The sequence below is a fragment of the Agelaius tricolor genome, unplaced genomic scaffold, assembly GCF_023055355.1.
Source record: "Agelaius tricolor isolate 1412-34295 unplaced genomic scaffold, bAgeTri1.0.p SCAF_41, whole genome shotgun sequence".
Lineage (NCBI taxonomy): Eukaryota > Metazoa > Chordata > Aves > Passeriformes > Icteridae > Agelaius > Agelaius tricolor.
Genome location: NW_027269301.1, coordinates 286694 through 313236, shown reverse-complemented (window position 1 = coordinate 313236; position 26543 = coordinate 286694). Strand labels below are relative to the sequence as shown.

The 26543-nt window shown below is 52.7% G+C and overlaps 1 protein-coding gene across 9 annotated transcripts in view; it reads right to left on the bottom strand.

The window, feature by feature from the left end:
* ANK1 (ankyrin 1) overlaps positions 1 to 26543 on the bottom strand; it is a 73401-nt gene that overhangs the window by 21331 nt on the left and 25527 nt on the right. For all 9 annotated transcript variants that reach the window (XR_011683809.1, XM_071454745.1, XM_071454747.1 and 6 more), the window contains exons 2-26: positions 21644 to 21745; positions 18420 to 18518; positions 16947 to 17045; positions 16162 to 16260; positions 15478 to 15663; positions 15264 to 15362; positions 13896 to 13994; positions 13516 to 13614; positions 11171 to 11368; positions 10596 to 10694; positions 10159 to 10257; positions 9810 to 9908; positions 8721 to 8918; positions 8465 to 8563; positions 8283 to 8381; positions 4855 to 5052; positions 4491 to 4589; positions 3997 to 4095; positions 3333 to 3431; positions 3150 to 3242; positions 2094 to 2166; positions 1669 to 1692; positions 712 to 811; positions 286 to 433; positions 5 to 102 (exon numbers count right to left, since the gene is read on the bottom strand). Coding sequence is in view for 8 of the 9 variants with exons in the window: in XM_071454745.1 (XP_071310846.1) it covers positions 5 to 102; positions 286 to 433; positions 712 to 811; positions 1669 to 1692; positions 2094 to 2166; positions 3150 to 3242; positions 3333 to 3431; positions 3997 to 4095; positions 4491 to 4589; positions 4855 to 5052; positions 8283 to 8381; positions 8465 to 8563; positions 8721 to 8918; positions 9810 to 9908; positions 10159 to 10257; positions 10596 to 10694; positions 11171 to 11368; positions 13516 to 13614; positions 13896 to 13994; positions 15264 to 15362; positions 15478 to 15663; positions 16162 to 16260; positions 16947 to 17045; positions 18420 to 18518; positions 21644 to 21745 (2804 nt within the window). In the remaining variant the exon portion in view is untranslated. The remainder of the gene's footprint in view (positions 1 to 4; positions 103 to 285; positions 434 to 711; positions 812 to 1668; positions 1693 to 2093; positions 2167 to 3149; positions 3243 to 3332; positions 3432 to 3996; positions 4096 to 4490; positions 4590 to 4854; positions 5053 to 8282; positions 8382 to 8464; positions 8564 to 8720; positions 8919 to 9809; positions 9909 to 10158; positions 10258 to 10595; positions 10695 to 11170; positions 11369 to 13515; positions 13615 to 13895; positions 13995 to 15263; positions 15363 to 15477; positions 15664 to 16161; positions 16261 to 16946; positions 17046 to 18419; positions 18519 to 21643; positions 21746 to 26543) is intronic.

Here is a 26543-nt window from a genome sequence, read left to right as displayed (position 1 = left end):
TCACCCTGTGTGCACGGGGCTGGCCACTGGGCTGATGTTATCTGAGGTCTCCGTGGCTGGGCTGCTGGGGATCAGAGAGTCCTCATCGAACTCTTTGGAGGGCTGTAAAAGGCAGGGAAGAGACCTTGTGGGCAAAGGGTCCTGTCTTGGGGTGCTGAGCCTGCCCACCCTTACACTGGACCGTCCTGTAGCACCGGGTCAATGCCCATTACCCACCACACACTTGAGCTCTGTGGTGCTGGGGGAGCCTGGGGCAGGCCATGGCAGGCTGTTTCTCATGCTCACCTCCTGTGGGGACACCGAGGGTGCATGCAGCAGGCTGACTTGCTCAGCTTCTGTCTCCACAGGTCCTACCTGCTCAGTCTCCTCAGCTCTGGTCACCACAGTTTCAGGTGGGACGCAGGGGACCTGCAGGACAGCTGGAGACTCCACCCTGCCAGGAGAGGGTTAGTGACAGCCATGGGAGTGTTAGGGTCCCTCAACCCCTGCCCATCCATCCCCACAGAGTCCTGGGGCCACTGGAGAAAAGTGAATGAAGCAGCAGCCCCATGTCCCGCTGCAGGAACAGCACTGAGCAGCTTTGCCTGCTGTGCCAGCCCGTGAGGGCTCAGTGATCTGTTCCTTGCCTGGAGTTTTATGTGCCCCTTGCCCAGCACAAGGCTGGTCCTGTGCCCTGTACCAGCTCCCTCCCCACCAGGCAGTGTCTCTTACGTTTGCTCCAGTGTCGTTGTGGTCATGAACTCCAGCAGCTCTCTTTTGCCTTCCTGCTCTCTGAGATCAGGAGTCTTGGGCTTTGCAACCAGCTCTTCCTCTGAAACCAAGAGTTGGCTCAGCAAGCAGAGGCAGATGGACAAGGGAGCACAGACACCCAGCCCTTGCCAGGGCCCATCCCTGCTCCCACTGCTGGACACACACGCACACACTCTTGGCCCCTGGGTCTCAGCCAGACACAGGGAGGGCTTTGCTGCCTGCCAGGATGGCTCTGCTGGCAGGGCAGAACAGGGGGACAGGGGCTGTGGGAGCCACTGGGGAATCTGGCTGCTCCCTGGGAAACCTCCTTCTCACAGCACCAAACACAGTGCAGAGACTGCAGGGGATGCCTGGGACAGGGATACAGGCACCACTGGGGGTGCAGGAGGCTGCCCTAACACTACCCCTCACTGGAGGCACAGAGCTCTGCCAATGCTGACCACTGGCCCCATTAATGCCTGCTAATTAGCTGATGAGGGTTTGGCTCTGGCCTGTGCCCTGTGGGAAGGGTGTCCTGCACTTCCTGCAGCAGACACAGTGCCCCAGAGATGGGGAGGGGGCCACAGCAGCACAGAGACCCTTGAGCTCTCAGGTTCATAATCCCTGTTCTGGCCAGGATGGCATGGGGCAGTTGTGGAGGGGCACCAGGGATTGTCACAGGACCAGGTTCCTCCACCTGCCACGGACAGGGCCTGGGTCTGACGGGGGGTCAGGGCCCTCCTGAGTGGGAGGATGCCCATTCATGCAGTCACACCACAGCAAGCAGCACGGACACGGGTTGGCAGGGCAGGATGGCAGGGCTGGCTCTGCAGAGCCCTGGAGCAGCAGCAAGGCTCAGCAATGGACATGGCGTGCGGATGGTCAGTGGCCATGGGGTGAAATGGGCCATTGAGCTGGGGCAGGGGACACATTTCATACCCATTACTGTGACATGAGCAGTGCCTGCAAAGTAAGAAGAGGCAAAAGTGAGGTATTGGTGGGAGGGTGCAGGAGCAAACCAGCTACAGCTGGGCTGGGAGCTGGGACCCTCCTTGCCTGAGCAAGGCACAGTGCAGGCTCTGCATGCCCAGGGGCTCTCTGCACAGCCCCTGGGGCATGGGATCACGGAGATGTCCAGGTATATCCCTCCTGCATAGTGCAGGGAAGCACCCAAGGCAGGAGGTGCCACCTCAGGAGCCTGGTGGGCTTCTCTCAGCCTCTCTGCAAGGCCTCAGCAGGGCCCACGCAGCTCCCTGGCCTGGGGGTGTCCCTGTTCCAGCAGGAACACCAGTGCCATCCCCTTGACACTGACCCAGCCGTGTGGCAGATCTCTGGGATGGTGGGACCCAACTCCCACCCCTCACCTTCATCCTCTGACACGTCCAGAATCTCGTCTACAGTCTCTGGGAAGCTCATGCGGTGCTTGTCACCAACAGACTGTGGGAGCAGAGCAGAGCAGAGTCAGAGGAAGCCTATAGGAATGTGACAAAACTATCCTTTGTCCCCTCAAAAAGGAAATAAGCCCAGAAGTTTCTCTACTCAATTAGTGAAAAGACCTCATAGGACCTGGGGGACTTCACCTCAAACTTAAGGATACCCAATTGGACAGGAGCCAGAAAGTCTTGTATAGGAATGTGCTCCCTGTTGACAGAATGACAAAACTATCCTTTGTCCCCTTAAGAAGGAAATAAGCCCTCTCCTCAATTAGGTGAAAAGACATCTCACAGAACCTTCGCCTCAAACTTAAGGATAACTAATTGCACAGAAGCCAAAAAGTCTTGCCTGAGCAACTTACTAGAAAAAGGAGAGAACAAAGAAACTAATCGCTTTTGTGAGGTGTTTTACCAGGAGCAAGAACCTCTTGCGCTTGGCTCGGTTTTTCTCTGTAAAGAGTTTTGTTATTTTGCCTTTCATTAAAACCTTTTTGTTTCCAACACTGCCACAGAAGCCATCCTGCTGATTTTATGCCTTCTGAGGTAGCTGAGCTATCTTGGGTGCGAAATAACCTCCAAGAGCTTGTGAGACCTGGCTGGAGGAGACCAATATTTCATGTATTCTTTAGTTACATCTCTTAGAAAGACTGTAACCCTGTGGCCTTCCTTACTGGAGCCAAAGATGTCCTGGCACTGAGATGTTCCTCTGTAAAGAGTTTTGTGATTTTGCCTTTTAATAAAACCTTTTTGTTTCCAACAGTACCACAGAAGCCATTCTGCTGATTCTATACCTTCTGAGGTAGCTGAGCTATCTTGGGTGTGAAATAACCTCCAAGAGCTTGTGACACCTGGCTGGAGGAGACCCTCATTTTGCTGCACAGCCACCTGCAGCTGACTCCTTGCACTCGGGCTGGGCACCCAGCTGCAGACCTTTCCCAGCCCCAGCCCTCCTGCCCAGCATCCTGGCCCTGGCACCCAGGGGCTCACCGGGATGTCGGTTTCCTCTGTGACAATCTTGAGCACGTCTGTGACAGAGATGTAGCCGAGGCGCTTGGCGATGGCCAGGGGAGTGGTGCCATTCTGCATGGGGGAAAGAGGGTGAGCAGCAGCCAGAGGGCAGCTCAGGGAGCTGCCCCGGAGCGCAGAGGAGCAGGGGGGCACGGCACTCACCGTGCTGATCTCGTTGGGGGACGCGCCGTGCTTCAGCAGCAGCGTCACCACGTCCGTGTGGCCCTGCTGCGCTGCCTGGTGCAGGGGGGTGTAGCCCAGCTGCAGGGGAGCACAGAGCACGCTGCAGTCAGTTCTGGAAGGTGCTGCCCCAGAAATGCCCAGAAATGGCCCCCCCCAGGCCTCTCGCACACAGGGCTGCGTGCCTGGAGCGTGAGGACAGCTCCACTTCCCCATCAACCTGCGCTGTCACCATATTTTATGAAAAATCCCTTTACCAGGATTTTTCTCCTGAGAAGCTGAGAGGCCTCAAAGGAAAATGTAAACAATGGTTATTTGCTGCTGTGGAATGCAACAGGTGCATCTTTGATTGGTCTCATGTGGATGTTTCTAATTAATGACCAATCACAGTCCAGCTGGCTCGGACTCTGAGAGTTACAAGTTTTGTTATCATTCCTTTCTATTCCTTTCAAGCCTTCTGATGAAATCCTTTCTTCTATTCTTTTAGTTCTAATATATCATTTTCTTTAAATATAATATATATCATAAAACAATAAATCAGCCTCCTGAAACATGGAGTCAAGATTCTCATCTCTTCCCTTGTTCTGGAACCCCTGTGAACGCCACCACATTTGCCCATGGCAGAAGGGTCCTTGGAGTTCTGTACCTTAGTCTTGGCATTGACATGTGCTTGGTGCTGCAGCAAAAACTTCACCAGCTTGATGTTCCCATAATGGCTGGCCACGTGCAGCGGGGTGTAGCCCATCTGAAAGACAAGATCAGGTCTCTCTGTGCCCTCACCACTTCTTTCCACCCTTCTGCCTTGGATATGCTCATCCCTCAGGCAAGCCCCCGTGCATGAAGGATGAGGCACGCATGTGGGGGCTCCCCAAAAGCCCAAGACCAAAGCACAGGGCTTCAAACCATGCTGTACCTGTGGGTACAGAGGTGAGCTACAGGAGCAGGCAAGAATCACCCCTCCAGAGAGGTGGGGGGAAGAGGAGGAAAAGCCCCCAGGACACAGGGGCAAAGTAGCAAGGATGCCTGCTGGAAGGGAGTCTCTTGCAGAAATAAAAAGAAAATAAATGCTCCTCCCTGAGCAGGCCTAGAGGTAGCTCCCCCATGTGTTTCACCAAAGCCATGGTCAATGCACTACTTTACCCTGGTCACTGCATCCACTGTGACTCCATGCTTCACCAGAACGTCAGCAACCTGCACATGCCCCTCTTGGGCCACGAGATGGAGAGGAGTCAGGCCACTCTGCAAAGAGAGGAGGTCTCAGCACAGTGGCACTGCCACCACAGCAGGGACTCTCTTGGTCTGCAGCCTGGCAAACTGACTGACACAGTGCCCTGCTGCCCAAAGGCAGGAGGCACAGGGGCTGCACCACCCTCCAGACTGCTGTTCTCGCTGTTCTCTGCTGTTCTCGCTGTTCTCTGCTGTTCTCTGCTGTTCTCTGCTGTTCTCGCTGTTCTCTGCTGGCTGGTTTGCCTCCAGCCTGGCAGGATGCTCTGGGACAGCTTACCTTGTTGCCTAGGTTGCCGTTGGCTTGTTTGGAGAGGAGCAGTGCCACCATGTCTGCATGCCCCTCCTGGGCAGCCAGGTGCAGGGGAGTGACTCCCTGCATGGACTCAGCATTTGCAGAGGCCCCATACTGCAGCAGGCTGCTGGCCACTTCCATCTGGTTCTGCTTGGCAGCGATGTGCAGGGGGGTGTACCCGTTCTGCAGGGAGAGAGAGGCTCATTGCAGCGCTCAGCCCTGCCAAGCAGAGCTGAAGGCACAGGAGGTGCCACCCTACCCCTCTGCAGGCCAGGCCTGCCCTTCCTGGCTGCCTCCAGAGCTCAGGGGTGCCCCCCTAACACCATCTCTCTGACAGCAACCAGCCCTGGCACTGATGCCAAATCCCACCCACCCTTCAAGCCAAGTCAGCAAGGGAACCCCCTTTGGAACCCAAGGGGGGTTCCAAAGACCACCTGCTTCAGGTGTGACTGGGGTGGGCTGCCCTGGAGTTTTCTGCACATGAATTTCTGCAGCAGAAATTGTGATGTCACCCTGATTTTTTAAGGTTTTCTAAGCCTTCTGATGGTTACATTCTTGTAACAAACTTTCTCACACGCTTTCTGTAAATCACTCATTGTTTTGCATTCTTTTATGGAGGAGGAGAGATTTGATAAACTGTTGGTTTGTCCGGTGTCATTGGAGAGGCGGCACTGTCACCCTCCAATCCACTGCCACTTTTAGAAAACTATAAATGCTGGAGCCAGAAAATAAACTTCAATTTTCTTCACTGTGAGAGCAGCCATGTGTGCAATTGTGTTGTTTGGTGCCCTATAATGTCGCAGACATCTTTTATGGAAAATCCTTTCCTTGGGATTTTTCCTCCTGAGAAGCTGAGAGGCCTCAGGAACAAAATGTAAGCAATGGTTATCTGCTGCTGTGGAATGCAACAGGTGGATCTGGGATTGGTCTCATGTGGTTGTTTCTAATTAATGGCCAATCACAGTCCGACTGTCTCGGACTCTCTGTCTGAGACACAAGCCTATTCATTCTTTCCTATTCTATTCTTAGCTAGCTTTCTGATGAAAACTTTTCTTCTATTCTTTTAGTATAGTTTTAATGTAATATATATCATAAAATAATAAATCAAGCCTTCTGAAACATGGAGTGAGATCCTCATCTCTCCCCCAATCCAAGAGCCCCTGTGGGCACGGTCACACTACAAGGACAGTGTGCACCCTCCTGGGGCAGACACAGGGATGAGCCTGGCTGAGGTGTGGAGCTCAACCTCCCAGCACCACAGAGCATCAGCGTTCAGGCAGAGCCTGCAGGGCCCCGAGCCCTGCCTGTGGTGCCACTGAGGTGGCACTGTCACCCTCCAATCCACTGTCACTTTTGGAAAACCTTAAATGCTAGAATCAGAAAATAAACTTCAATTTTTCTTCACCTCAAGAGCAGCCATGTGTGCACTTGTGCTGTTTCGTGTCCTCTAAGGACAGTGTGCACCCTCCTGGGGCAGGCACAGGGATGAGCCTGGCTGAGGTGTGGAGCTCAACCTCCCAGCACCACAGAGCATCAGCGTTCAGGCAGAGCCTGCAGGGCCCCGAGCCCTGCCCGTGGTGCCAGGCTGCAGGAGCAGAGCAGCTGGCAGCCACCCGCTGCCCGGGCTGACACACAGGCACACCAGGGGCTGGCACCAGCTGCTCCCCGGGCCTGCCTGGTGTCAGGGAAATTACCCACAAACACCAGAGGTTTGTGTCTAAAAAGGAGACAGAGGAGTCTTTTTACTTTATTCCAATCAAGGGAGAGGCCGTGGGGCGTTCCCCTGGGGTCTGTCCAGTTTTGGAGGATGCAGCCTCCCTTTTTATCCCAATTTCCTGTCTGCATTTCCCTTCTCTCTTTCTCCATTTCTGAGGTACTTGAGAGGTTCAAACTTCCCAGAATACCTGATACCAAAGATTTCCCTCTAATGTATAACTCTCCCTCTAATTTTAAATTCTTACAGAATTTAGGGGTTTTTCCCCATTTCTGAGGTACTTGAGAGGTTCAGACCTCCCAATACACCTGATACCAAAGATTCTCCTATAATGCACAACCCTCCCTTTTAATTTTTTAATTCTTACGGAATTTAGGGGATTTTTCTTCCCCGTTGTTTCTTTCATCTTTCAATGCCTAATTTCATTTACCAGCAACCCTAAAGTTTATTTGTAAAAGCAAATATCTTTTTCCATTCATCAATCAGTGGAATCCTTCCCATTGTTTCTTTTCTCTCCCAGTGCTGGTTTTATCTCCCAGCAGACCCACAGCTTGTTTGCAAAGACAAATCCCCCATTCCTCTCACCAGCATGTCTGCACAGGGGAGAGGGAAGTGCCAGATGGGCAGGGCTGGCACCAGCAGCCACTTGGCTGTTTTGAGGACGCAGCTTTTGCAAACAGCACGGGAAGCAAGGCGCCTGCTGGTGGGCTCTGTGGGGAGATGCTCGCCATGCTCAGGCTCAGAGCTGGGTGATTCTCACAAGCCTGTGGGTTTTGTGACTCACTGCTTCATAGCTGCATGCAAACATTTGCCTGTGCTTTCCCAAGCTGCCAGACTGCAGCGCTGCTCTGCAGGACTTGCCATGGAAACACGTTCCCCACGCAGCAGCAGCAGCAGCCAGCGTGCTGCTAGCAGGACCATCCCTGACACAGCCCTATCTGCTGGAGCAGGACCACGGCCTGGCACCCTGCCTGCCTGCTCCACCCGCTCTGAGGACAGGCAGGCATCACTGTGCCTCATGGAGAGAGCCTGGTGGGGATCAGGCCCTCATGCATTCCCTGAGTGCCAGGGTTGAGGGGCAGGGCTGGCCCCGGGCTGGCGCTGGACACACAGCACACCCCACATGCCCACATTCCACATGCCCACATCCCCACATCCCCACATCTCCCCATCCCCACATCCCCACATCCCCACATCCCCACTGTCACAGACATCTTTTATGGAAAATCCTTTCCTTAGGAGTTTTCCTCCTGAGAAGCTGAGAGGCCTCAAGAACAAAATGTAAACATTGATTATCTGCTGCTGTGGAATGCAACAGGTGGATCCGTGATTGGTCTCATGTTGGATGTTTCTAATGAATGGCCAATCACAGCCCAGCTGACTCGGACTCTCTGTCTGAGCCACAAACCTTTGTTATTATTCTATTCTATTCTATTCTATTCTATTCTATTCTATTCTATTCTATTCTATCCTATTCTATTCTATTCTATCCTTAGCCAGCCTTCTGATGAAATCCTTTCTTCTATTCTTTTAGTACAGTTTTAATGTAATATATATATATCATAAAATTATAAATCAAGCCTTCTGAAACACGGAGTCAGATCCTCGTCTCTTCCCTCAACCTGAGACCCCTGTGAACACCATCACACCCCACATTCCCACGTCCCCACATGCCCAGGGAAGCCCAGCCCAGACTCACCCAGGCTGAGTTGTGTGGGGAGCTGCCCTTGGGAAGCAGCAGCCTGACAATCTCCAGGTTGTTGTGGTGCACAGCCACATGCAGTGGAGTCAGGCCATTCTGTAGTGGGGGAGAGAGGACAGACAGGTGAGACAGAGCCTGTCCCCACACGAGACCACTCCTCCCACAGAAGCAACTCTCACCTTCCCTGCCGCATTGGGCTGAGCGTCGTGTGCCAGCAGCAGCTCTGCCACATCCACCTTTCCATACTTGGCTGCAACGTGGAGAGGGGTAAATCCTTTCTGAGGAGAAAGGCAGCCCATCACAGGGTGGCAGAGATGAAGAGAGAGCTGGCACCTGCTGCAACACAGGAGGAGGCTGCCCCTCCTGCCACAGGGACACTGTGCCACCAGCCTTGCCCCAGCTGAGCCTTCCACAGCAGCGGGCTCAGCAGCCTACCTTGGTCATGCAGGTCTGTGAGGCTCCCTTCTCCAGCAGGGCCTGGGCTGTGTCCATGTGCCCCTCTCTGGCAGTGATGTGCAGGGGCGTGTGCCCTGCTGTGGTGGCCAGGTTGGGGTTGGCGTTGTTCTCCAGAAGGAGTTTGACCATGCCAGTGTGGCCGATGCGTGCAGCACAGTGCAGAGGAGTCTGGTCATCCTGTGAGGGTGGCAAAGAAGCTGTCTGGTGTAAGAGCTTAAATGAGAGATGTGGGACTGCAGGCAGCTCACCAAAATGCAGTTTATTGTACACAAAATGCAGTTTATTCCATCTAAGAGGTTACAGCAGCCCAGGGTCGTGGGTGACAGAGCTGTGCCCACAGCTGTCAGCTCCAGCTGCAGGCAGGCCTGGAAACCCTTTGGTTTAGGTTACATTGCATTATTTACTTTTCTTTTGGTTACATTGCATTCTATACTTTTCTTTGCTGAGCATCTTCATACAGTAGAACCAATCTATACCTTAACTTTTATCTATAGCCTATCATAGCTGCTATAATTACCATATCCATGTTACTGTTCTCCAATCACTCACAGTCAGTACATTGCAGTTTAAGCTAGAAGTTGTTTTTCAGTTTTCTTGCAGTGGAAAATTCTGACACCTTTTTTCTCCTTGCCACATTTGCTGCCTTGTTTGCCTGTGCTCTCTTTCTGCTTGGTAAAAACATCTTCTTGTTTGAGGTGGGTTTATCTTTTGCTCTAAGCTATAAAAACCCCTTCTAACTCACACACCCTTTGCTCCTTGGTTATCCAGTGAGACTGGCTCAGCAATTCTTTTCTTCCATATCAAAACTTGCTTCCATCTCTATTCTTTCATCAGACTCTACATTTAAAAATCTTTCTGCTAAGCACACAGATCTGTGAGACTTTCTTGCCAAACTTTCTTCCTTTCCAACAGTCTGGGCAGACCAGACCCTTCTTGTGATGCCAAAGCAGGACCCCAGCCCTGCTCCCACTGTTGCACAGCCCCTGGTAGGCAGCACTCTGGGCACAGCAAAGAAACCCAGCACCAGCTGTTCCCAGAGCTGATTATCAGCAGCTCCTCTGCACCTACCTTGGCCTTGGCATTGGCTTTGGCTTTGTTCTGCAGCAGGTACTTTGCCACGTCGGTGTGCCCAGCTCTGGCTGCCATGTGTAGAGGAGTCTCTACTTTCTGCACCAAAGACAGGATAAAGTGGTGAGGCCAAAGGAGGGGAAATGCCTTTCTGCAGTCATTCTGAACAGAGGAGAGCAGTGCCTGCAACCCCTACTGGTTCGTTGTGCATGGTGTGAGTGCATGGCAGATTCAGCACAAAGCAGAGGGCACCAGGGACTGCTCAGGTGAACAGAGGGTGCAGGACCTGGATATCCTGCTGGACCCCAATAATCTGAGCTCCCAAAGCCCCAGCCAGGGTGGGACTCACCACGTTGGACACATTAGGAGAGGCTCCACGCTGCAGCAGAGTCTTGACGATGGGCAGGTGTCCCATGAAGGCAGCCACATGCAGGGGGGTCAGGCCAGACTGTGAAGAGAAAGGGGCCAAAAAACAAGATAGGACTTATGGCCTTGGCAATATCTCTTACTGTCCCCTCCTCCTTCTCCCCAGGACAGGTAAAATCTGAGTCCCCAGTCTGCCCAAGGACCCTGGCAGGTGAGTGTGGAGGAAACACAGGGAGCTGCTGTCCCCCCTGCATCTCCTTGCCCTTCAGGAAGACACTGCCAGACTAAATCTGAGCTGCAAAGAGCACCAAGAAAAGTGCTGGGGGCATGGCAGTAGCAGCAGGGACACCACATCCTGCCATGCTGCCCACACTGCCCATGCAGAGTCAGGAGAGCTGACGATGGGCTCAGCCCACCTACCTCTGTGACAGCATCAATGGAGGCACCCGTCTTCAGCAGCAGCTCCATCACTCGGATGTGGTTTTTCTTGCAGGCTATATGGAGGGGCGTGAAGCCATTCTGCAGACAGACAGACGGACAGACGGACAGACGGACAGTCATTTGTGTGAACTCTCCCTCTCCCCTGGCCCAACCTCCCCACTGTCGCAGACATCTTTAATGAAAAATCCTTTCCTTAGGATTTTTCCTCCTGAGAAGCTGAGAAGCCTCAAGAACAAAATGTAAACATTGGTTATCTGCTGCTGTGGAATGCAACAAGTAGATCTTTAATTAGCCCACGTTAGTTATTTCTAATTAATAGCCAATCACAGCCCAGCTAGCTCGGACAAAGAATCCGAGCCACAAACCTTTGTTACCATTCCTTATTATTCTATTCCTAGCCAGCCTTCTGAAGAAACCCTTTCTTCTATTCTTTTAGTATAGTTTTAATGTAATATATATCATAAAATAATAAATCAAGCCTTCTGAAACATAAAGTCATTCCCTCAACGTGAGACCCCTGTGAACACGGTCAGAGCCCACCCTCCATTCCTCACCAGGGCTCGGGAGTTGGGCTTGGCCCCCTTCTCCAGCAGCAGCTTGGCCACGCGGTGGTGCCCGCAGTGAGCGGCCACGTGCAGGGGCGTGAGGTGGTCCAGGGTGATGTCGTCGATGTCGGCGCTGTACTGCAGCAGCAGGCGCACGCAGTCCAGGTGGTCACCCTGGGCTGCCATGTGGATGGGCGACAAGCCATTCTGCAAACGTGGAGAACCATGGGGAACCGTGGAGAACCGCGGAGAACCATGGAGAACCACGGAGATCCATGGAGAACCATGGAGAACCATGGAGAACCATGGAGAAACATGGAGAACCACGGAGAACCATGGAGAACCATGGAGAACCGTGGAGAACCATGGGCAACCATGGAGAACCGTGGAGAACCATGGAGAACCGCGGAGAACTATAGAGAACCGTGGAGAACCGTGGAGAACCGTGGAGAACCATAGAGAACCATAGAGAACCACGGAGAACCACAGAGAACCACGGAGAACCACAGAGAACCATGGAGAACCACAGAGAACCACGGAGAACCACAGAGAACCATGGAGATCCATGGAGAACCGTGGAGAACCATGGAGATCCATGGAGAACCATAGAGATCCATGGAGAACCATGGAGCAGAGCCTCAAGGCTGGGCCACCAGGGGTCCAGGCATCCCTCCCTGCCCCTGCCTTGCTGAGCCACCAGGGGTCCAGGCATCCCACTGTAGCAGACCCCATAGAATTGACCAAGGCTCCGTGGAGGGCTGAGACTTAACAGCAGGAACTGCTGAGTCATGATGAGACAGCAAAATAGGCTCTTCTCTTCCACCTCTCAGACCCCAGCTTATCTCTGTAACCCCATAGGTCACTTTCCCCTAACCCCTACTATTGGACAAGCTTGGATCCCTCTGTACCCTATGAAAAAGGGCTGGTTTAGCCCATTTGGCAGAAAAGGAGCCATCGCTGGAATTCCTCACAGACCCCTCAATAAAACCATCGCTGTGGAACCACCAGGACAATTTGTTCTTCTCCTCTCTTGTGTTTGCTTCTCCCCTTAGCCCACAGGTGCCTTAGTGAGCAAGAGCTGGAGTCCTAAGAGAGCTGATAATCACTAAAGAGCTGAAAACCACCAAGCTTGGTTAATGCAGCCACAGCTACAAGCGGCCTGGGTATTCGGGCACTCTGTCTCCAAGAGGGACTGAGCTATCCAGATAGGACTATGTGCCATAAGGGAAAGGTGAAATAATAATGAAAACTAAGCTAGAAACAGCAAAGATCAACCCTTGTACATTTTGCATCATGGTCTAGCAAGAAAAACCAAGCAAAATGAATTTTAAGTTTGCCATCCTGAAACCCAAGCGAGCTACTTATGAGCAGCTATTATTGAGGGAACGTGGGGGCAAAACCTGCTCTGGGGCAGGAGACCTTATCCCACCCTGCCCCTGCCTTGATATTGTAAATCAAAAGTGACTCCGACAAAGGGGAGAGAGAATGATGCATCTGACTCCATCATCAGAAGGCTAATTACTGACTTTATTATACTATACTAAGTACATTTCATCTAAACTGAATCTGCCCTGCACTCACTCTTGCTCACAGCTGCTCACACTGCACTCATCTCTGATTCTCTGGTGGCTGTCCCATGACAGCCCCACACACACACACACACCTGGCCCTGACAGGCCAAGGGAGCAAAACATCCTCACTTTGGGCAAACAATCTACATATTGCATTCTACTTTGGCACAGCAAGCAAGATCAGAATTGTGTTTTCCTTCTTCTCTGCTTGTCTCACAGCTTCTCTCTGTTCAGAGGGCATGTGAATACCACACCTTGCAGCCCCAGACTGTCACAGACATATTTTATGAAAAATCCCTTTTGCTAGGATCTTTTTCTCCTGAGAAGCTGAAAAGCCTCAGAGGAAAAGAAAAACAATAATTATCTGCTGCTGTGGAATGAAACAGGTGCATCTTTGATTGGTCTCGTGTGGTTGTTTCTAATTAATGACCAATCACAGTCCAGCTGTCTCAGACTCTGGTCAGTCACAAGATTTTATTATCATTCTTTCCTTTCCTAGCTAGCCTCCTGATGAAATCCTTTCTTCTATTCTTTAGTATAGTTTTAATAAATAATTTTCTTTTAATATAATATATATCATAAAATAATAAATCAGCCTTCTGAAACATGGAGTCAAGATTCTCCAGCTCAGGCCAAGTAGGGCAGGAGGCTTCTTACCCCTCACCAGGGCAAAAAAAGCCCCAAGCCAATCATGGGTGCCATCCAGCAGCTGTGCACACCTTGTTACCCCTGTGCTGCCCTGGGACCTGGCACCAACCACAGCCCCACCACGTCCCTGGGTACCTTGGTTTTGGCTTGGATGGGAGCCCCATGGTCCAGGAGGATCTCTGCAATTCTCACGTGTCCATTGCGCGCTGCACAGTGGAGAGGGGTCAGCTCGTCCTGGGAAAAGAGGAGGGTTCAAGGGCTCAGTATGGCATGGAAGGGCAGGGTTCCCTCAGCTAGAGGGTAACAGGGACTTTGGGCTTGTCTGAAAAATAAGGCAAAACCGAGCCTGGCCTCAGCTCTGTAGCCGTGCAGATTTCCCTCACCTCTGTATGTGCCAGCAAAAAAACCCTTAGTGCACCAGAGAGCTCTCCCAGTGCCAGCAGGGTGTCTGCAGGGCAAGCACTGGGCACGGGGAGCTCAGGGAGGGAGATAGCTGTGCTCAGAAGTGCTCTCACCTTGGTCCTGGTCTCTATCTGGGCCCCACGGTCCAGCAGCAGCCGCACCATGATGATGTTGCCCCGGCGGGAAGCGATGTGCAGGGGAGTGATCCCATTCTGTCAGGAGGAATGAACAGGCTCTCAGAAGGAGCACTCCCTCCTCTTTCAAGAAGGCAACAAACAAAGGAGAGAGGGCAGGGAGAGCTGCATCTCTGCCCAGGGACAGCGCTGGGGAACAGCTTGTTTAACAGGGCAGCGAGCTAAGGGCTGCAGACAGAAGCTGCACAGAGCTTGGAGGAAAGCACCAGGGGCTGTGTACAAATCACAAACAGGACAGGACTGCTGGGAATGTGCCTTGAGCTGTTTCATTTTCCAGCATCAGCCTCATTCCATGGTTATGACAATGGGAAGATGCCACCAGCTCACATCCCCAGCAGCAGACACAGAACTAAATGTTACAACTCTCTTTATAAGTGTTTTGACCAATCCCACAAAGCAAAAGCACATTGACAGTATTTATATCTGAATAGTATATATTCTATATTGACAGTGGTTCTGTCCAACCACTATAAGCACAGGGTACCTTTGGTTAAACAATGCTTGCTTATTTCAAATACAATATCTGCTTGTAAGCCTTCAAACACAATGCACAGAGCTCCATTATTAAGCTTAGAACTTCCTAATATCTCTCTAGATAAACTTTTCTGTAGCTTAGAGAGTTATTCTAGACAAACGTTAATACACAGACCATTGTTCTATTTGTCCTTGCTTTTCTACAGTTTAAATAATTTTTCTGCTGCCCAATCTCATGGCTGCTGCTCAGCTCTAATCACAGTTCTGCTGTCTCTGAGGCCTTTTGCAGCTTTCCCAAACCCCTCTGATTTTGTGGATTCCCACACACCAGCTGATGGGTTGGGCTTCACCTTTAGGTGTGGAAGAAGCATCCTGACTGCAGGTTCTACGAGCTCTGCCCTGCAGCAGCAGCACCAGCATGGAGACAAGGTCCCCAAGAGCTTTAGGGATGCATGGCTGCTTCTAACAGCAGGGATCCATAGCAGAAAAGGCCCGTGGTTGTTATTAATTGCAACTCCCCATGAATCTGTGCTGCTTTTTGCATAGTCTGCATAGTCCCACCTCTCCTGCATAGCCCCACTAGCATGCCCTGGCAGCTAGCATGCCCATGCCCTGTGGCTACATTCTGGTTTGCTCCATTTTCCAGCAAGAACTTCACAACCTCCAGGTGGTTCTCCTGCGCTGCCATGTAGAGAGGTGTGAAGCCTTTCTGCAAACACAGGGCCATGGACATCATCATGGATAAAGAGGCACAGCGTCCTCCTCTGGTGCTGGAGCAGCACAAGCCCCAGTGTCTCCCCACTCTGCACTCACCTGGGGTGTGAAGTTGACGCTGGCCCCACGGTTCAGCAGCAGCTGGGCCACGCTGAGATTCTCATAGTGGGCTGCAATGTGCAAAGGGGTGAATCCAGTCTGGGGAAAGAAGGAGGGGTCAGCCAGCCAGACACAAGCTCCCTGCTGAAACCATGGACAAATACAGCCCGCCGAGCTGCTGTTCTGCCAGAGACAGCAGAGGAAAAGCCCCCACCTTGGAGAGGACGTCAGCGTTGGGGTCGTTCTGCAGCAGCACCGCGGCCGTGCGGGTGTCGTCGTTGCGGGCTGCGATGTGCAGGGCGGGCAGGCGCACCTTGCCCTTCGTGCCGTAGTTGATGAGGTGAGCAACCACGTTCTCATGCCCTTGCTGCAGAGCCACGGCGAGGGGAGTGAAGCCATCCTGCCAAGGGGAAGGGAGAGAGTCCAGGAGCCATGGGAGGACCCAGCCATCAGCCAGGGACTGCATCCCTCAGCAGCCACACAAGCAGGGCCAAGGGCTCCTCCCCAAGGACCTTACTGTCGCAGGCATCTTTTAGGGAAAATCCTTTCCTTGGGAGTTTTCCTCCTGAGAAGCTGAGAGGCCTCAGGAACAAAATGTAACCAATGGTTATCTGCTGCTGTGGAATGCAACAGGTGCATCTGGGATTGGGCTCATGTGGTTGTTTCTAATGAATGGCCAATCACAGCCCAGCTGGCTCGGACAGAGAGCCGAGCCACAAACCTTTGTTATCATTCCTTTCTTAGCCAGCCTTCTGATGAAACCTTTTCTTCTATTCTTTTAGTATAGTTTTAATGTAATATATATCATAAAATAATAAATCAAGCCTTCTGAAACATGGAGTCAGATCTTGGTCTCTTCCCCAACCCAAAAACCCCTGTGAACATGGTCACATCTTACCTCTGTGGCTACATTCTGGTTGGCTCCATTTTCCAGCAAGAACTTCACAACCTCCAGGTGGTTCTCCTGCGCTGCCATGTAGAGAGGTGTGAAGCCTTTCTGCAAACACAGGGCCATGCACATCAGCACAACTCTTCCTTGTGTTACCTGAGTTCTTTGAAGACCTATACCCCCATCAACACCCACTCTCCCAGGTCAGTGAACAGGGGCAGAAGCATCCATTGTGTGGGTGAAAAAGACAAAAAAACCCTGGCAATAGGGGAACAATCACAGAGAGATGGAACCCAAGGCTCCACATATCCAGAAACAAACAGTGCTTTGTAAGAGTCAGCTTAGAGGAGACACTGGTGATATTGTCCCTAGCTTCAGGGACAATTCTCCCATCAGGCAAAACCTGAAGAGCTTTCAGCCCTACCAGGCCCAAGGAAGAGAGAGTGAGGGAAGCACCGTGTGTTTAACTGCAGGGGCTGCTGGAGATCTCAGAGCTTTGCTAGGGGGCACCAGCTATGAGTCCTCCCAGGGTAAATTCAGCACTCTGGTATCCATGTGTTGACAGGGACTCCCTCAACAGAGACCATCCTGGAATCCCCATGAGCCTCAAGATCCCTCCACACCATTTGCACATTTGCCTCTTTTCAGGAGCCTGGCAGAGCAGTCCTGAGCAAGAGTAGAGGGAAATTGCCAAGGGCTGCTGAAATAGCCCTGCTGGGCACAGTTCCCACCACGAGGACACCACCATCACGCAGGATTTGTGCCTGCCTGTGTCAGAGCAGAGCTCACCCTACCTGGGACTGTGCATTGACGTTGGCCCCATAGTTCACCAGCTCCCGGACCACGTCCTGCTGTCCAGCCAAGGCTGCGATGTGCAGGGCTGTGTTTCCCTTCTGAAAGACACCACAGAACAGCCCTCAGGGGCGGAAGCAACCCAGGATGCCAGGGAAAGATGGGCCTGACATGCTAAAAACCTTTAGAAGGCCGTGCAGCTCTCACTCCATGTCCCATCCCTGCTGTAAACCAGCCAAACCCTCCCCGTTTGCTGGCCAGGGAAGAAGAGAGTGATTTCATCTCTGCCATGAAGCTGCTGGCAGCAGGAGCTGTATGCACTGTCAGGTGCTGTGCATCTTGAGCACTGAGAGAGGAGCAGAGGGGGGAGGACGGGGGAGCTGAGCTGGCAGTGCTCAGGCAAGGCTGCAGTGTGCACCCTGGCAGCCAAGGCATCCCAGCAGACAGCAGGGATGATGAGCAGGCTGGAAGATGCACACACAGGCTCCTCTGACTCTGTGCCTTTGGGTGGTGTGGCAGAATGCCAGGTCCTGCTCTGTGTCCAGAGCCCTGTGAGGGCACCAGGGAGGTGGCAACCGAGCCTCCTCCTGTTCTCACAGCCCTTCAGCCAGTGCTGGAGGCTGCTCCTTTGTCAGCCCTGGTTGCCATCAAGAGAAAGCCACACCTGCTGTGGTGAAGCATGAGAGAACAATTTGTTATTTACAGAGCACCAGAGCTCTCCAGGCTTGTGACAATGGTTTTGAGGTCATCTCAGTGCTGGAACGTGCAGGGGCTGCCCTGGGGCAGTGCCTGGAGGAGATGCTGGTAAGGCAGGGCCAGCCCTTGCTGTGGTTTATGTTCCTTCTCTCTGAAGTCCACAATGGCCCCCACAGGGGAGAGGCACCTCTCACCCACCAAGAAATGCCAAACCTGTGCTAAGAGCAGAGCCTGGTCCTAGGGCCCGGCCCAGCAGCACTGCCCCTGGCACAGTCACTCTGGGGGCTTGTCACAGACATCTTTTATGGGAAATCCTTTCCTTGGGATTTTTCCTCCTGAGAAGCTGAGAGGCCTCAGGAACAAAATGTAACCAATGGTTATCTGCTGCTGTGGAATGCAACAGGTGGATCTGGGATTGGTCTCGTGTGGTTGTTTCTAATGAATGGCCAATCACAGCCCAGCTGGCTCGGACAGAGAGCCGAGCCACAAACCTTTGTTATCATTCTTTCCTGTTCTATTCTTAGCCAGCCTTCTGATGAAATCCTTTCTTCTATTCTTTTAGTATAGTTTTAATGTAATATATATCACAAAACAATAAATCAGCCTTCTGAAACATGGAGTCAGATCCTCGTCCCTTCCCTCAACCTCAAACCCCTGTGGACACACTCACAGGGGCTGACAGCAAACACCATGACCCTGCTCAGCTGCTGCTGGTGTGTCTGGCAGCACAGGCAGTGTGCAGAGCTGTGGCCACTGTGGCCAGGCTTCCTCGTCCTTACCTTGGTCGTGGTCTCCAGGACGATCTCCTTGTGCAGCAGCTCCACCACCATTTTGACATGGCCCTCCTTGGAGGCCAGGTGCAGGGCGTTCAGCCCATTCTGGAGGAAGCAAAGGTGGGAAAGGGGCATCAGGCATCATCATCTGGGGATGGAGCTCTATGGGGAGCACCCTGCTCTGAGCTCCTGTGCTGGAGAAAGTCCAGGCTGGTGGGGCAGGAGTGATTTCCCTATGCTTGAGCTCTGACACCCAGCACCAGCCAGGGTGCCACCAGCAGCTCCGAGCTGCCAGGAAATCTTCACCCAGCTGAGGGCTGGGTTGCTGACTAATGCTGGAGGCTTCTCCATGAGCAAACCATGCAGCCCACGCTGGCAATTTCCCATGGATGGGTGGAACCACAGCTCAGGGTTCGTGTGCTTGAGGCACAGGAGCTGCTTCAGTCCTCCCTGCTCATGGCACATCCTTTGTGTCTTTGTTCTAGTGACTTCCCACGGGGTGCCCCTCCTCACAGTCAGGTTTTTCACACCTAAAGCACAGAGCTGAGCTTTGTGCTCAGTCCAGAGCAAGGATGCACCACCACAAGTGCTGTGTAAGTGCACATACAAACCTTGGACTTTAACAGATGAGCAGCCCTGCTTTGGACAATGATTTCATCAAGCAGCAGCAGAGCAAGACCACAGATGCTCAGCTGCTCCCCTCAGCCCATAAGCCCTTTTATGCAAAAGATTCATAAATAACCTTCTGAGTGCTGTAAATCTGTGACAAATCATTAACCCCTAACAAATAGCTGTGCAACAAGCACAGAGGACTGTTTCCATTGCTGGCCCATTGATATTTCTGCTCCAGGAGCAATCCAAGCTGTTTTGCACATTTGCTTTGTCTTGCCAGCCCATCCGACCCAAAACTGCCACAGGATGTGCATCATTTGAAAGGTGCTGTCTTTTCCTCACTGAATACTGCAAATAATTCCCAGAAATCCCAGTGACTAATGTCAAAATGCAGCCCTACAGAATAACACAGAGACTTCACACTTTGCCTGTCCCAAAGCAGGGACCTGCTCATCAGGAGAGACCAGCCCAACAAAAACCATCTCCTGGGCACCCACGATGCTGTTCCCAGCTGGTGAGGGTCCTGGCACTCATCCTCAGTCCTCCAGCTCCTCATGGATGAGATGGGAGCGTGCTGGAATTGGGAACATGGAAGGCGCGTGATGGAGACACGGATGCAGCCATGGATGGAGGAGGTGGAATCGGCGGGATGAAGGTCAGATGGCATGTCAAGGTCTCTGAACTTGAGCCAGAATACAGGACCTGTGGGATAGGTCTGACCACATATATCCCTCTTTATTCTATACAGGACATGTGAGGTTGGACCTTTCCCACAGGTCTGATATTCCTCAGAAGGAAACCCCAAAGTGCCATCTAACCTGAGGGAGATGGCAGGAACCAGGGCAAAGACATCACTGAGAGGAGAGCCTCATACTGCTGTAGCCATTGTCTTCCCATCAAAGTGTTAAACACCCTCACCAGCACCAGAAATCTGGTTGGGAACAGGACTTGAAGCCAGTCAGTGGAGGTAGCTGATGACAGACCATCTCTTTGGTGAAGAAGAGTTCAAAAAATGAACCAAACCATCTCTTTGGTGAAGAAGAGTTCAAAAAATGAACCAGACCATCTCTTTGGTGAAGAAGAGTTCAAAAAAGTGAACCAGACCATCTCTTTGGTGAAGAAGAGTTCAAAAAATGAACCAGACCATCTCTTTGGTGAAGAAGAGTTCAAAGAAGTGAACCAGACCATCTCTTTGGTGAAGAAGAGTTCAAAAAAATGAACCAGACCATCTCTTTGGTGAAGAAGAGTTCAAAAAATGAACCAGACCATCTCTTTGGTGAAGAAGAGTTCAAAGCCATCATCTTTAGCTTGTGGATGAGGCACCCTGTTGTAATTCTTTACAGGGGCTTCTCCAGAGTCCCACACCCCTCTGGGCTAGAGGAGCAGTGGATGTAGAAACCCTCCCTCTCCTGTTGGGTTTGCAATGGAAATGAGTGAATATCCATGGTGCACTCTGCGTGCCCTGTGGGACCCTGTCCCCTCTCACATGAAAAATTTCATGAAAAGTCCTTTCTTTAGGATTTTTCCTCCTGAGAAGCCTCAGGAACAAAATGTAAACAATGATTATCTGCTGCAACAGGTGGATCTTTGATTAGCCCATCTTAGATGTTTATAATTAATGGCCAATCACAGCCTAGCTGGTTCAGACAGAGAGTCCGAGACAGAGCGTTTGTTATCATATTTTCTTTTTCTATTCTTAGCCAGCCTTCTGATGAAACCTTTTCTTCTCTTCTTTTAGTATAGTTTTAATGTGATATATATCATAAAATAATAAATCAGCCTTCTGAAACACGGAGTCAGATCCTTGTCTCTTCCCTCATCCAAGAGCCCCTGTGAGCACCCTCACAGTCCCCAGGAGCTGCTGCAGCACAAACCAGGTCTGAGCTTCCCTTGGTTTGGGGACTGAAATAGATGCGAGTGCCTTTGTGCTCCTTGCTGAGTCAGCCTCCCCAGCAGCACCTCTGCTCCACAAAGCAGGGACAGCCCAGCCTCTGCTCCCCCTGCTCAGCCTAAAGCCCCTAAACCTGTCCCTACAGCATCTGCCCCACTTCAGGCTCAGCCACGTGCATTTGGCAGCTACGCAGATACAAAATGTTCTGATGATGATGATGATGATGATGATGATGATGATGATGTGCAAACAGTTCCTCAGCGCCTGCAGCTCTCTGCTCCTGTACAAACCTATTTCTGTGCAGCTCCTCCTGCCCAGCGCCTCCCAAACCACCGCAAGGGGCACTTTGCAGACATTCACTGCTTGTGGTAAGCTGCACCTTCCAGGAATCCAAAAGCCTCAGCACTGCAGCACTGCAGGCAAGGGGAACAACCCCCACAAGCAATTCCTGCGGTGTTCTTCACTGGGCTGCTCCTCACAGGCGTCTGCTCTGCCCTCTGAGAAGCAGCTGAGCTTCTTCCAGTTGTCCCATTTGCTTGTCACACTGAAGGAGCCCTCTCTGCTTTCCTGTCAATGTCCTTTGCCATGCTCCAGCCAGTACATCCATGCTCTTTATAGCTATTGCTGCCCTCCTGGCCCCAAAGACAACTGCCCCAGGGCTGCCCTCTGCTCAGGCACGTGTTCCCTGAACTAGAGATAGATCAGAAGCCCTGTGTGTTCCACCTACCTGGTTACAGGTGTTAATATCTACCCCATTCCTGAGGTGATCCAAGGCTTTGTCCAGGTTCCCAGATCTTGCAGCTCTCAAGAAACTGGTTGCAGCATCAGCCTTGGAGACAAAAAAGAAAAAAGCATGAAACTCAGAGCCCCCTTGCTCTCCCCCACCACCAGCACTGGCTCAACTCTTCACTCAGCTGCAGAGAACACAACTACACAGACCAGGCAGCAAAGGCAGAGGCCAGGAAAGTCACAGTGGGACAGGCTGAGGTGCCCCAAACCAGACAGGAGAAAGAAGGGCTGGGAGCTGCACTTAAAATGAAGAGCATCCAGATGATGGGGCAGAAGGTCTGAAGGCTGTCCTGTCACACTCTGGGGACAGCATGGAGGGAGCTCCTGCCACCATGGCAGCCTCCCTTGGCCCAGGAAACCCCCCTGTAGCCTGGGCCACACTGATGGAGCTGCATGAGCCCACCCCTACCCTCCTCCAGAAGGCACTGAGCAGCAACAGAGGTGAGCTTGGGCACCAGCAGCAGGGACACAGCCCCAGCTGAGCACCTCCCAGCTGGGGAAGCCACAACTCTCTTTTTTGGCAGTGCTTCCCCAACTCTGTTTTTTTGGCAGTGCTTCCCTGCTACACCACAGCCAGCCCAGGCAAGGCACAGCAACACTTTCAACACCACTACTTAGCAGTGTGAGGCAGCAAATGGAGACAATGGCATGGCTCACTGGAAGCTGGAGAACGGGGTGGAAATGCAGTGATGTGGGTCTGTGAGTCTGGGAGCTCCAGCTGGAAACTGGACTGTGCCTGCTGGGGCCAGCCCAAAGGGATCTCTGCAGCCCAGAGCCTCCAGATCCATGGCAGGGCTGCAGGACACACTGCTCTGTCCACAGCTCCAAGAGGAAATCAGAGCCCCTCTTGTACCACCACGTACATCAGGACTGACCGAGGGACCTCCTGTGCTAGGGGAGCTTCTGTTCTGCCACCCCAAAGCTGCCCTGATTGCCCACAGCCTGGCTGCAGAGGAGCATCCAGGGTTGGGAAGCTCCTGGGCAGGAGCTGGGAGCACCACAGCCAGAGCCAAAAGCACTGGAGGCATAGTAGGGAGGATGATGCTGACAATCCAAATTAGGAGAGGTTCAGGGCTGCTCTCTTCCCTTCTCTTTGCACTCTCAGATGTTTGAATTGGGGCTTTGGAGCAGCACAGCTCAGGTGCCTTCTGGCCTCCTCCATCGGCTCCCCCAGCCCATCCTGATTGCCCACAGCCTGGCTGCAGAGGAGCATCCAGGGCTAGGAAGCTCCTGGGCAGGAGCTGGGAGCACCACAGCCAGAGCCAAAAGCACTGGAAGCATATGAGGGAAGATGATGCACCACAGTGGTTCAGGGCTGCTCTCTTCCCTTCTCTTTGCACTCTCAGATGTTTGAATTGGGGCTTTGGAGCAGCACAGCTCAGGTGCCTTTCTGGCCTCCTCCATGTGCCTCCCCCAGCCCATCCTTTCTGCCTGACGCTCCCACCATGGAGAAAGGCAGCCATGCCCTGCTCCTTCTGTAGAGGGAATGCTCACAGAGAGGGTGACCTGGCCCTGCTGTGCCAGGCACAGAGCTCAGGCCAGGCCACCAGCAGGGTGGCCAGGTGCCACGGGCCCTGTGGGGCAGCCCCTGGGTCACAAGGACAGTGCTGGAGGGCAGCAGCACCGTGCCCACGGCCACGTGCTGAGCTCATCACCTCCCGCGCCAGCTGGCTCTGCCTGCTCCCAGCTCAGAGCAGAGCCCCCAGGTTCCCAGCAGAGCTGTGCCTTTGGAGGGCTGTGAGTGCACAGGAGGGACAGCACCTCTGGGCTCTGAGCACACAGAGCTGCAAGGAGGCAGCAGCAGCAGCAGCAGCGCTGCGCTCAGAAATGCACATTCACGCCCTGAGCTCTGCGTGCTGTCTGGGCTCCAGTGAGGAAACACTGACAGCTTCAAGCAACAGGCTGAATGCAAAGAGCTTTTCCAGCTCCAGACACTGCTAGAAGCCTCTGCTTCTCAGGTCAGGATCGAGGACAAGGCAGCAAACCCTCGGAAAATCAAAGCACAGCTCAGCCAGGCTCTGTCATCCGTGGGACACACATGGAGCTCTGAAGATTAAATGCTAAAACTCTACGTGGCCCTGCAGCCAAGGGGCTCCCAAAGCCCCAGCACGCCCAGCAGCAGAGACTACAAGCAGAAAGCGAGCAGAAAAGCAAAGCAGAGGTGTCTGTGGGCATGGGGGAGAAGTGTGTTGAGTACTCACAGCCACGTCTGGACCGGACCTGCCCTTTCGTGCTGCCATAGCCCGGCACTTCAGCTGAAACCTGAGCCTGGTGTCCCCTCTCTCCCTCCTTGGTTATCTACTCCCCAGCTTTGAGAGAGCCAGTAAGTTACATTGCATTCTATCTAAAAATACAGGCTCCGTCCTCTGTCCAATGCAGACCCTGCAGGGATCGCCAAGTGCTAATGGAATTTGTTCATTTTCTCTCCATTATTGTGTCAGACAGGATATTTAATACCAAGCCACCTCCGGAAAGCAAATGTGGCTGCTGCCAAGAGCAGGGAGGGGGTCAGAGCTGCAGGTACCACCTCAGCAGAGGAAAAGCAGCCCCACAGATAGGCCCACAGGTAACTCCTGCCCCAGAGGAGAGGGCTTGGGGTTCCCTCCACCCCTCTGGATGCTGGGCCCAGGCCTTGGAGAAGATGCCAAGGCTGGGGCGTGTCAGAGGCGCTGCCTTTTGCTGCCCATGCTCAGCATGTACCTTCCAGAGATGCACAGAGAGGTGCAGGGCATCAGACACCAGCAGTCCATTCCAACAGAGAGGATGGAACAGCTCAGCTCAAGTGGGAAAAGCAGATCCACAGTCGCGTTGTCCTCCTTTCTGATGTCTGCCTGCCCACAGGGCAGCTGCTCCTCAGGAAATGGAAGCACAGGCTGGGTCACTGCCACCTCCCAGATTTCAGCAAGAGGGACAGCAGGGAGTGCAGAGAGCCCGTGAGCACAAGGAGATGCACACACAGGTGCCAGGCAGCAGCAGCCCAGCTCACCCAGGCACAGACACACGGTGTCACCACCCAGTGACGGGCACAAAGCTCAGCGCGGCCGGCGCCTCCTGCACACACTCCCTCCCTCCCTGTGTGAGTGCCCCTGTGCTTCCAGATGCAGAAACTGCCTCTGCTGCCTCTCCTTTGCAGAGTTTCTTTCCGTTCTCCTTCGCCTTCCCAGCCATTTTCCAGGAAGGGGATATTCCAGGGGAGATAATGAGCTGCCTCACTTGCTGCTGTGTACCTCTTGCACTCTTGGGTTCTGCTAAACCCTAAACACAGAGCACAGGCATTGTGCTCCACAGACTTGCAGACATCCAAGCTGTGAAGGGTCAGGAGGCTGCTGCCAGCAATTCTACAAGAGAGAAGCCTCAGATCAGGGCTTTGTTAAGTGCTCCAAGACATTCTAAAGTCAAAGACTTAGGACAGCACATCAGACTGTGCTTCTTCTCTCCTTCCCTTTCTTTTCCTTCAGGAAAAATCTCCCCTAGTCTGCTGGCAATCTGAATTTTCCCTTTCCCTCTGTCCTGGTTTCAGAGTCAATTTATTCTCATGACACCCTCTCCTGGCCCTGAGGAGAGGCTTCTCCTGCCCCTTTGCCCAGATCCTCCTTCTCTCCCAGCAATAATTAGCCTGGAACCACACGAGCCCATTGCATTGTAGCCATGGCCAGGGCTACAAAGCAAAGGAGAAGTCAAACCAGAAGCTCAGGGTGGATCTCAAGGCTGCACTCAGAGGTCTGTAAGCCTGCTGTGTGTCTGGTCACAGTCAGCTCCTGCTCTAATCTCCTCTAGCAGGGCCTCACTCACACCCAGGGAGGAGCTCCCACAAGCTCCTGCTGCTCATCACTGATAACAGAAGGGAGGGTCTCAGCATTCAAGGTGGCCACACTTGGCAGGAGCCCACTCTGTGTGAGCTGTTAAACGCTGTAAGTCGATGATTTCCAAGCAGGAATGAGTTCAGGGGCTGGTGATGATCTCACAGTGTTTTCTGGGACACAGAGACAGCCAAGAAGCAGCTCCCCACACTGCTCCAGCCTGGCACACACACATCCTGCTGCATTGCCCTCCTTACCCTGTCTGCCCACTTGTCCCTTCAGGCTTGTGGAGCAGCAGACGGGAGGCCCAGCAAGGAATCACCAGAATTCTGGGCAGCACACAGTCACCAACAGCCAAAGAAGCCAGGGCTGGCAGTGAGATGCAAACCCTCACCCTGGCACTGAGCCATATATTGCTGTGGGCATCCTGTCTAGATGCTGGGGAAAGGCCCAGCTCACATCTCAGAGGTCACCCAGTTCCTAATGCCAGTGTCCTGGAACCCAAAGGCAGCACTGCCAGCTGAGGATGTGTCAGAAACCCTTGCCAAGGGCAGCAGCCTTTGCCACTTGCTTGGACATTTCCTTACTCACGTGGGCTTGTGCCCAACAGTGGGCATGACCCTCACCTTTGAGGCATTATTTCCAGCAGAAACACCCAAAACCTCACATCAGTGTAGTGGTTTAGTCTTAAGGAACTGTCCAGCCTGGGGATGTCTCTGGAGCCAATGCTCATTTGGAACTCTCAGCCTCGCAGATACCAACTACACAATTCTGCAGGTGATAACCTCAATCCTTTCTCACCAGATGAGAAGAATTTGTCAGTCCTCAAAACACACTAAAGGAGCTGCTAAGATTAAGAGCAGTTAGGGATAACACCTAGGGAGTCCATAGGATAATCAGGGAAGAGAGGAGAGTGAACTCCAGGTGCTCAGGAACAGAAGCCATGCTGTCTCTCTTGCAGGAACTTTCTCTCCTGTCTCCTGTATTAACAGAAACTGGGCCCTGCAGCAGAAACAAAACCTACTGGCAGATTTCTGC